The sequence below is a fragment of the Halyomorpha halys genome, unplaced genomic scaffold (assembly GCF_000696795.3).
Source record: "Halyomorpha halys isolate HHAL.00 unplaced genomic scaffold, Hhal_1.1 Scaffold228.1, whole genome shotgun sequence".
Taxonomy (NCBI): domain Eukaryota; kingdom Metazoa; phylum Arthropoda; class Insecta; order Hemiptera; family Pentatomidae; genus Halyomorpha; species Halyomorpha halys.
Window position 1 is genome coordinate 334,915 of NW_027107268.1, and position 11,541 is coordinate 346,455.

At 31.7% G+C, this 11,541-nt stretch overlaps 1 protein-coding gene across 4 annotated transcripts in view; it reads right to left on the reverse strand.

The window, feature by feature from the left end:
* The window catches only part of LOC106679872 (centrosomal protein of 164 kDa), a 35,684-nt gene that overhangs the window by 18,372 nt on the left and 5,771 nt on the right, over nt 1-11,541 (reverse strand). For all 4 annotated transcript variants that reach the window (XM_067045555.1, XM_067045554.1, XM_067045556.1 and 1 more), the window contains 8 exons: nt 11,060-11,177; nt 9,751-9,948; nt 9,169-9,293; nt 6,979-7,036; nt 4,668-5,332; nt 3,064-3,209; nt 1,870-2,064; nt 703-844 (listed from right to left, as the gene is read on the reverse strand). In XM_067045555.1, coding sequence (XP_066901656.1) covers nt 703-844; nt 1,870-2,064; nt 3,064-3,209; nt 4,668-5,332; nt 6,979-7,036; nt 9,169-9,293; nt 9,751-9,948; nt 11,060-11,177 — 1,647 coding nt within the window. The remainder of the gene's footprint in view (nt 1-702; nt 845-1,869; nt 2,065-3,063; nt 3,210-4,667; nt 5,333-6,978; nt 7,037-9,168; nt 9,294-9,750; nt 9,949-11,059; nt 11,178-11,541) is intronic.

The following is an 11,541-nucleotide window of genomic DNA, read 5'->3' on the forward strand; positions in this document are numbered from 1 at the left end:
ATTTTTCCAATTCCCAACAAAAGAAACCCAAGGCTTTATCGATATAGTTAGAAAAGTATGCTGTGGCATGAGTATATGTTACAAAATGAAAACTCTTTTAAAAATTCAATTAAAAAGCTTTTAAAAGACAATTCACAAAAATGTTGGTTGTTCAATCATAGAACCATCTCATTTATCTACATCACAAAACAAATTTTTATTAATTTTAACCTTCAGAAACTGCGAAATTCTTGAAAACTTAAAAATAAATTTTTTGCATGCCAGCTTCTAGAACAGTGGTTGCTAATCCTTAGAAGCCTGAAATTGAAACAAGTGCGGTCAACTCTCACGCACAACTTGGAGCAAAGAAAGTTCCCACTCGAAAATATTTGAAAATCATTTTGTGAAAACTTCACACAAAAATATGCAACTGGACCCTCCTTGGGTCCAACTATGGTCTGCGACAGAAATGGGCAAAACTTAGCTTTAGTTGAAACTAATAGCTAAAATTGCCATGGATACGACCCTTATTCATGAATGAACCATTGATAAATAAATATCGTATCCATGACAATATTAGCCAGTAGTTTCAACTAAAGCTAATTTTTGCACAACTCTGGTCTGCGGATCATCGGTCGGGAACCACTGTTCTAGTGTAACACAGATCATTAAACTCTGTAATATTGCTAGATATTTATTAAAGTAAAAAGGAAGAATTCTCACATTTTGATGCCTGAGATTCAATTCTTTAACAATTTCCTCATACTTGAGTTTCATTTCTTCTAATCTTTTTTCATTAGCTTCTGTCAATTCTGCGATTTGCGCTTCTTCTTGAGACTTAATTTCATCTAATTTTTTAATTAGTCTGTAATAAGGGAAACATAAAATAATAAATAGAGACAATATTACAACGAGGCATATTTTTGCCAATGTTTCAAATTCAAATTCACATCTAATTAACTTCTCTCCACTAAATCCCATCAATTGCCAAATTTGCAAAATCAGCTTGAAAACTATTCCCAGTATGGCTGTGGCTGATCCTTAAACAATGAGCAATTTTCCAGTTCCATTTAAATAAAATGGTTTTTAAATATGACTATAAATTAATTATGACTAAAGTAAAGCCACTAAGAAATTTGAAGTAATGAAGAAGCAGACTGACTAGCAAAAGAAGCATGCAAGCTTTCCCCTGATCTTGAGTCCATATCATTCCCCCAGTCAGATTTGCACACCTGATTTTGCCAAGGTCAAGAAAACCCTCAGACATAACCACAGCAGCAAAAATTCTAAAAACCTCACAGATAACAATATATTCATATGAGACCCACCCAAAGCTCTGTTCTTATCTTATATTATTATCTAGTAACACACTAACCAACAGTTTGCCTCTGCAGGGATTAATAATTGGTTTTAGAAAAATATAAATAAGAGGGCTGTCCAGAAAGTAACGGTGAAATAAACAATTCATAAATTGAAAAACTCAAAGTTCATTATATACGTTTGAAAGGTACACTATTAAGCTATTTTTCTACATAATTGCCATTCAAATTGAGACATTTATCATACCGTGGCAAAAGTTTTTCTTAAGTAAGATCAAAGCCACGTTGAAACCCTTTATTAATCTCCACTACCTCAGAAGTTAGAAGTTAAGTCTATGGGTTTGTACGTCAATGCGCAACTGAAATTTTCGTTCCTGAGGATGACAGATTAGCCAAAACATTGAACATTTTGTTTATTATTAAAACTGGTGAAATAATTTTACCTTTTAATTGTAACAGTTACCTACCTGTTTTTCTATTGAAATTAATACTATATCAATAAAAAAATCAATTAGTTTGATTTGGAAATAAGCAACTCCTATATTAAGTTCAAGACAGTAGACACACTCACTCAGCTTTGTTTTTTTGCACTCGCTCGAACACGTCGTTATCAATACGTATTCTTTCTTCCTTCAACGCTTCCTCTTCATCATTTTTCCATTTCCTTATTATTTCTTGATTCTCTTCTCTCAATTTCGCTATTTCTCTCTCTCTTTCCAGTTCCAGCTGCTTGGATAAATTATTCAGCTCCAATTTATGCAAATCCCTGGAATGAGTGAAAGTTAAATTCATGAGCCATTTAAGAGAATTGGCCTTACAATGAAAATAGTAGAAAAAGTCCATATAATAATAAATAATTAAAAAAAATTACATATATTTAAAATTAAAAAAAAAATAAACTTTTTTAATTAGCTTTTTCTAGAAAATTTTCTAGTGCAGATTTGAATGTAGAGGTGACACCTCATAACAGAGGTAACTACCAATGAACAATATTATCTGTAGCTTGCTCATTGGAAGGAGAACAATATGAAGAGAGCTGCGGCATGGTCTCTTCTTTTTTTGTAACCAGAAATCAGTAACCTTTGCCATTAGTAACATGGAATGAAGTCATTTACAAATTATTTACAATCACTAATGTTGATATTTATATTTATTCCATGCTTTAGTAATAAAAAAGCCACAGAACTTTTTTGTTTTTGACCCTCTTCCTGGTCATTTCTGACATATAGGGGGAGTGGATTTATCTATAGGGTGCTACCCTATTCTAATGCCAAAGTGGGGGGTCAAGTTTTCAAGTCAAGGGGCCCATCACAGAAATAAAAGTTGATCTCTCAGGCCAGATTTGAACCAGCACCGCACGCAGTTCTCAGGTTGCTAAGACCTGCGCCTCAACCACCTGAGCTACAGATGGTTCAACAACCACAAAACTACAACAATTTGCAGTAAACTATCATTACTAGAAATGAGTACATTACAAACATATTTTCTTAGTTCTTATACAAAAAAAATTAGTTCCCCATTACGGCCAAAAGTAAAATAAGTCAATTTTTTCTCATCAGAATTAATTACTGATTGGACTAAGTTGGATTGTTGTATATGCTTGTTATTAATTAGTTTTAACAGAAACATCTATTATCCCTCACTATAAACCTAATAAAAATTTTCTGTAAGTTTTGAATGCATATAAACTACAAGTTTGGCTTTAACCAGTTTTACATTCACCAATATCATATAAAAGAAACAACAAATAAAACTCTTAAAATACCTTAAATCATTTTCTTTTAGTTTATACTCAGCTCTGAGATTTTCTTTTAATTTTTCTAAATTATCTTCCAACTCTTCTTTCAATTTTTTTAACACAATATCTTCATTTTTCATCAAATCCTCCTTAAACCGGGTTAGTTTATTTTCCTAAAAAAACAAAATACATATTAAATATAACAACAAATATATATAATAAGAAGATTACATGTCAAACGTTTCGAGCAATCTAGCCACCACCAAGGACAATTATAATTTTAGTATCATAGCCTCACATAGATTTATTAAACTTTGATGGTTATTATTCTCGAGTCAAAATAAACCTGAATTTGACACTACAAACATTTATTAACACATTCTATTCTTGACAATTTTTACTATTCTATTCTATTCTTCACTTTTATATATTTCTAACAGTGTTGTGATAATTTAATGATGGTAAAATACAAAAATTGTGAAAAATATAATTTATTATTAAACGTTATAGCGACAAATACAGCTTTATTTTGTCTGTGTTAAATTTACTTGGGCATAATAAGTTTATAAATCAATGTGAGGCTGTGATACTAAAATTAAGATCGTCCTTGACGATGGTTGGATCAGTCGAAACATTAAACATATAATATGTTTTAATAAAAAACATTGAGACTATTTGAATATTTTTTTTTATTATTAATAAAACTACCTGTCTCGAACAAGATAATAAAAATATATTAAAAAGAAAGAACAAGGACCCGGTGTTCCAGCTGCGGAGTCTTTGAAACAACAGAACAAGTAGTGTATACCACTGTGGATGGCACCGAGCCAGGTTGTTGAGAAAAACCGGGACCTTCTCGCTGAGTCCGACTTCCTCTGTCTGATGGAAGAAGAGAACTATCTCTTCTTTAGTAAGTTCATATACAGTTGGAAGGAGGTGGTGGGCCCGACACACTTAATGTTCTGAAGAGCTCGACCACCTGGCATCAGCGAGCCACCATAAGATGCAGATGGAAGGGGAGGGGAGAGGAGGGTTATCTGAATGTTATCACCCTATTCTAACCATGGTGGGAGGGTCAAAGTTTCATTATATGGGACTGCTACGAAATGAAAGTCGACATCCCCAGCCAGAATCAAACCAACAGTTGAAGACGATGCCTCTTCTCCCCCAGATACAAATAGCCAAAGCCCCAAGCCTTATATTAAGACTAAGATCTCATTGGCCTAATGTCGTTCATAAGGTTTTTTCTCGTAGTATTTTTGATATTTAATAACAAAAAATGAGTCTGGCAATGAAAACAAACAACTATAACTAAGTTGCTTACAATAAATGAAGTCTTATATTTAAAAGTAAGATCTTGTTGGCTTCATGTGGTTCATAAGGTATCTTACTCTTTTTATTTAAAGTTTTATCACTTCAATCTGAGCATTTAAGCTACCTGGTTTGTAGCTATCTTTAGAGGAAACACTGAGAGATTTCTGGAAATGTACTTCTGTTAGTAAAAGATATAAGAAGAAGGTTAAGTTCTACTCAGAAGCATTCACATAGTTTTCTCTAAAAGTAACACTACAATAGTTTAAGCATGCTCTAGCTTTAAAAAAAAAAAAAAAAAAAAAAAAAAAAGCACAGACCTGCAAGCTGCGGAGGTGCTTAGTCTTCTCTTCCAACTCTTTATTAAGCTTGTCCTCCAGAACTGACAATTCCTCATTCCTGTTTTTTGAAAGAGTTTCAAGAGAATCAATGCCTTGAATGCTAACAGCACTCACGTACTCTGTAAGATCTATAGCACTTTCAGTCATCACTTTCCTTAGATCTGAGCCTGGAGAGGATAAATTCATCCCAGAGTCGTGTATGTTAATTAATGTTGTAGGCGATCTGAGGCTTCTTCCATCACTATCTTCTGGTCTTGTCAGTTTGACAGGGCTCTTCGGAGAACCATTAACAGGAGAGTTGGACAGATCTAGTTCGGTCTGTGCCTTCTTCAAATTACTGCTATCAGCGTCGTTGAGACGACTGATTCCAGTGGTCAACGACTCTGCACCCTTCATTCCAGAGGACAAGTCTGAGTCAGAGTCAAGAGGACCAACTGATTCTCTTCTAAACAAACCTTTCAAATCTGAAACGGGATATCCAAAAGGTGGGTCCTTCAATGTTACTGGTGTAACTGTAAACTTCCTCAGTGGCCTAGGCTGATCAGTGCCATCTTTCTTTTGTAAAACAAAATTGAACGGATTATCACTTTTCTTTAGAGGTGAGAGGATCTTTGGTTTTAGTTCATTTTCCACTTCTTTAATATCTGAAACATTCAAATAACCAACAGCAATGGTAAATAATAATAGTTATAAACTGATTGAAATTTACAACTACATAATAAAATAAAATAAGTAAATGAGCTAACTTATGAATTAGAACACATAATAATATCTTGTGAAGAAACCACCAAATGGTAGTACTTCAATCGCTATTTTAAGTAAGAAGGCTATCTTGTTATCACATGTCTCCAAGGGTTATCTGGGGTAATTTGTGATGAAAGGTTAAGAACTATGGGTAAGGATTCAGGAATTAAAGGAGGTAGATATATTTCAGGCAAATTTGCAACAAATGGGATATCTTAGTCTTTATGGATAGGTTTATTATAGAGGTAATAAGTAGCACTAAGGATTTTGGATTGTAAGGATTGGATACGGAAGGAATTAGATGGTTTGGCAAAGCCCTGAAGCACATTTCCGCATATCTGAATAGGACTGATAATCATGGTGTATATAAGTTTTTTTTTTAATGAATGGGGAGTTGGAAGCTTTTGTCAAGTAAGTTTTGTAGCAATCAGAATTCATGAGCTGTTTCAGTCTAGTACAGCGATTCCAAGGAAGTCTCTTGTCAAGACTGAGTCCTAATCTAAATAGCAGGTTTGTTAAACAGAAGAGATATTAAAAAAAGACACTGTAGGGTAGTATGTCATAATTTTACGATTGTGTAAATATCAACTGTAATTTTAAAATAGAAGATAAACAATTTTAATATAACTGTAACACTTAAAATCAATTTCCTCCTAATAAACACATTCAACATTAATAAAACAAAAAGTAGTCGAGTATTATTTAATGTATAAATGTATACTGACATTTTTGCCCAATTTGAAACTTTTTAGCAGGTTTATAATGACAGAAAACAACCACTCATAAAAACTATAAACAAAGATATGAGATTAGAAGAAAAGTATAAATGAGAAGAGAAGTATATTAAAATAATAATAATAATGATAATAATGAATTTATAATAATGCCAGTACACCAGTTAAAATTGACCTCATGGGTAAATTCTATAGTATTAAACATATTGATAGGTTAAAAAGAAAATGTTATTTATATGTTTAAAAAACATGAATATATACATTTGGAAAAAACCAATTACAATTTTACTCTGACTCTTCATAAATTCAAGTATCCTTAAGAGAAAATTGGTTTATGTGACCAAGAGTTGCCGTTCCACTTGGACAAAAACATATTTTTCTCATTACGTTAGTTGTATAAATCTGATAATTACACGAAACACCTCATTGGTTTCAGTGAACAGTTCTGCAAGTAATGATAATCCCACACTTAAAAAAAAAATTATTAACTCATAATTTCGCATTTTATTTTCCTAATAATTCAATTGGTGGATTTAAAACCCAATTAGCACGAATTCCATATTTACACAAAGCACAAAGTGCATTAAAGATTGAAAATCAGACCATTCATTCTGGAGAAAATCAAAAAGTAAATTCTACTGATTTTGGTGCATCTCACAAAGTGGTACATTTAGCCTAAAAGCAAAGCAACAATAAGTGTGATAATGATAACGATAACGAATTGAAATGTTTTCTAATTTTGAAAATTTTGTTAGATATAATGAATATTTTTTCAAAGATACTTCAAGTTTATTTAATTGAAATTCGATTACCTTTTTCAGCTTCAGGAGACCCAGAAGACGGTTCATCTTCTTCATCATCTTCAACATCCTGAGAAAATTAAAAACTTATACATAATTTTACTTTGAAAAAAATTTAAAACCTATCAATTTTAAAGAATGATAATAGTGTGGTTTATGTAAAAAAATATGTAATAAGAAATGATTCATATTCTACAAATAGCTTACATTTATATTTCTTTTATATAATATAAAATTAATATTTAAAATATAACCCAACGTGATCCGCAATATCTACCTCTTCAAAATTATGACATTTTTTTATCGTGACAAAAGATGGGCCATGGGTGATAATCTAATGCATTGAAGTTTTGACTGTATGTCAACACTTCAATTTGTGTTCAACACACATGTGTGGCAGAATTTCTATCCTCTCTCAGCGGCTTTGTGCAGCAAAAGTTCATAGGAGATATGTCTATTGCTCTTTTTCACTTTTCCAATGGCATGAAGATAGCGACTGACGGTTTCTTTAAACTCTTCAACTCCTTAAGAAGTTTGCTATTACTTGATAGCCAGATTAGATTCAATAGTTTGGAGCAGAATCTCATTGATATCCATTCATGGTCCCCGTAAGTCCTTCATTTTTTCGTATTTCCATTGTAGTTATGACTATAGCCAAAAATTTATAATTAGAGACCGAATTTTTATGCAATGGCACCTTTCTTCAAATTTAGCCACACCTTGACAGAAATTCTAATCATATCGAATTGTATCGATACTAGTTTTGTCTTATGCAAAATTGCAAGTTTTAGAGTTTGTGGATAAAATTTCAGTTTTGTTTATTTTTAAAGCTTTACCTATGATATCATTACTTAAATTTACAAACTTGCTTATGTTTCATGAAACAAATAGATAAAAATAAAGCTACAAAAATAAAAATTAATATTCAATTAAAGAATTCATGATATGAGCTCGATTATTTCTAATATCTTTATCAAAGATCATTCAATTGTACAGTGATCAAAGTTGTTTAAAGGGTAAAATCGATCATATAAAACTGATAAAGCTTTTTAACAAAAAGAAGTAGTTAAAATATTCCAAGGTATAACTACTTTAAATTTTTCACCTTATACAGAGACCTTTTTACATTACTTAGTTATTAGGACTCGGAGGATCTCTCAAAATGTATATTTCTGTTAAAAACTGGGAATCCTAATTTTTCATTAATGCAATACTTCTGCTTACCTTATAACTCATATATAAATTAGTAATTGATTGGAGGAGATGGTCGAGGGTGTGGTCAGCAAAGAAACAACATAAATAAACAAAACAATATTTATTTATCCCGACGTTCCAACTTGATTTTCAGGTCTTCATCAGGGCTATAAAAACAAAAAGACAACAACCATCATTTAGAGAGGAAAAAAAATTTTATAACCCTGACCATCTTCTCCAATCAGTAATCTACGGTCAACTAGAATCTACACCTCATTATAAATTAGTAAAAATTGCTACAAAAAGCCATTATTACTTTCACTTACAACAAAAAATAGTAAATAAAAAATATTATGAACGTCAAGCTAAAACTGAAGTTAGTCATAATGGTCCAGAACCAGACCTTTTCTGCGTTGTTGCTAATTAGTTAGCTCATATAATTCATAACAACAACCAGACCCTGCCAGCCCTCAATAAGTGGCAGTGTGGCCATCTTGGCTTTTGTACATTTTGACTGTTGAGCCAGTACAGACGTGGGTCCATCAACTTTGGAGCAGTTTGAGAGCTACAGTGTTTATAGGTAGGGAGCGGCGACCTCAACATCTTAACAGCAAACTGTCTTCCTCTGACTTATCGGAATAGATCAATTTTTCTTCCGGACCAACGACTAGTATTTATTTTATATATTCATTGATTTTGTAAATTTGTTTCTTCTGTTTTCATAATTTATTTATCTAAGCCTTTTATTTTGCCTTTATTCATTATTTTATTCTAACTCTTTTGTTTTCTATTGATAGATTCATTGAGCAAATAAATGTTCATATCTGAGCCAGCTTGTTTTTTTTGTTCTTTTAGATCTTTTCAACAAAAAGATGTTGTCAATTTGAGGTGGCTTTAACACCATTGTTTTTTTATTAACATTGAAAGTTCAACAACAATTATTTTCTCAGATCAGAGACAAACAATGATATTTATGAGATAAATAAAACAATGTGAGTAGCTACTTACAGAGTACATCTCTTCAGAATCCGATAACTGAAACCTTATATCCAAAGATTTCCTTTCAAAGTCGGCGAATCTCACTGATCTCTTCTTTTCATCATCGGTATCCGGGTGCAGAGAACCTGCATCACCTAATAACCAAAAATTAATTTATTAAAACATGTGCAAAATTAAATAAATAACAAGAAAAAATAGTAATATTTATTAATCTTGAAACATTGTATCATTGTTGTATCTTTGTCTAGTGGGATTTATCTTTATATTATTAATTATCAATGAGAATGATTGAGGAAAAATATTCTTAGAACCTCGTTAACCAATGTTAATTAAAATATTGAAGATAAAAAGCCCCAAGAAGAAAAAATGACAACTAATACTTCCATATAGTTGTGGAAATAATGACATAAAATAGATCTATGAATTTATTCTAAGGAAAACATGGTCCATCTACTCTGAACTTATTCTAGTCTTAATAGTCAATTAAAAAAAGTAATAAAAAATCTCTAGGCAATTTTGGAATGCTTACTAGAGTAACAACCACTAATTTTAGAAAGATAAATTAATAAGATAAAAACCAACCAAACTAACCATATTTAACTGAAGAAACTTTGTTGGATGAAGTCATGGAACCAGAGAAAGATGATTCCCTCAATATGCCCTTAATTGGCGGTGGATGCGTAGTGATGAGGTCTGAAGTATGAGACCTTCGAAGCGCTGGTGCTGGTGTCGGCAAATCTGACAACGACCTTCTCTGAATCGGAGGATCTTCATCTTTTGGCAAGTTTTCTAAAATATTATTATAAAATAAATAGAATGGACAAAATCCCTTAAGTAGAAAAAAAAAATTATTGCAGGGGAATTGAAATAATAAAATAAAAAAATGAAGGACTGAACCGCCACGTTTTCTCCCGTCTCAGGACATTGTTAAGGAAAATGTTACTTTAACAGAGGGCACCAGTATCTTAATCCAATGAATAGGAGGAACCAGTCCTTTGAGCCTGCTGATATTAAGAAAGGAAGGTGAAGTAAAAACTTTAAATAATATTTGTTGATGTAATAAAGACATCTCTTTGAGGGATTTACATTTTTTTTTTTTTTTTTTTCGTACCCTCCTAAAATTTTTAAATTAGTTTCTTATGTGTACATATAGTGAGGTGTGCCATATGTACAGCTGGTATTTTTTGATACCTTTCATTACCTTTAGGCATTATAAGGTAGTAGTAATGAAGGGATTTACAGGGAAACTGTAAGCCTTAAAGGATTTTTTTTTTTTTTTTTTTCCTCACCTCCAATTTTATTTATTTAAAACTATTACAATTATATATACTACTTAAGACTAAGAATTATATATACACATATTTACATTTTATCTTGATTTGCCTTGTGGCATTATAAGATCTTACATGCTTGGTCCGCTGAAGGCGGTTTTACGCGAGTGGCTGTACTGCCAGGGGCTAACAAAGAATGGGGAGGGGCCATTCCGGCTGGATCTTAAAGGATGATAAGTGACAGGATCATATATACATCTCACAGAAAACATTGATGTCGAGAGGTGTTTTAATAGTGAATATATTTAGGCTCATCCAGGAAGTCTTAATGAATTTGTTTTATTGATAATGATATGGTACTTACAGAATAACACAATTATGTATACTTTTATACAAGATAATAATTAATTATCTGGTCTCGAATAAAATGTTTCGAATTGATGAACTTCAAATGTTTTCCAGGCAATGCTGGTGCACTGAGCAGATTTTAATGGCCAATGCTAGGCTGTGCGCACAACTCTGTGCTACATTACATTGTTATTTTAATAAAACGTTAAAAAAGACTTGAAAGTAATTATAATATAAATTTGGTGTAAACAGTAATGAAAAACCTGAAACGTGATACTTACGCCTAAGAGTGGAATTGATTAGCTTGGCTACGTGGAGAGGATCTTGACCACTCTGAAGTTGCTTCCTCCTCAAGAGCAACGGTTGGCTTCCTTTGAGGAGAGGGCCTCTTTCACTCATCTAAAATTAAATAATTTATTGAAAGTAATTATGATAATACATATTAAGAGAAATTTCAACTTTTATAGACACGATTTTTTTTTAAATTTTGACAAAGTTACCATTACACTTTAAAGTAAAAATAAAACAAGAATCATAATCGAATTATTTGCCTTCATCTCAAATTTTGAAATTTGTAAAAACTAATATATACTTTAAAATAAGATTTATTAATAGAAAAATGACAAAGAATTGATTTTAATTTGTTTATTTGATAATTTAGAACTACTGATTTGTGGAATACTTTATTTTTAGAACAACAAACTTGAAAGTAGAGGGAAGATGACTATCAAAAACAGTTTTTCATAAACGGGAATTACAATAA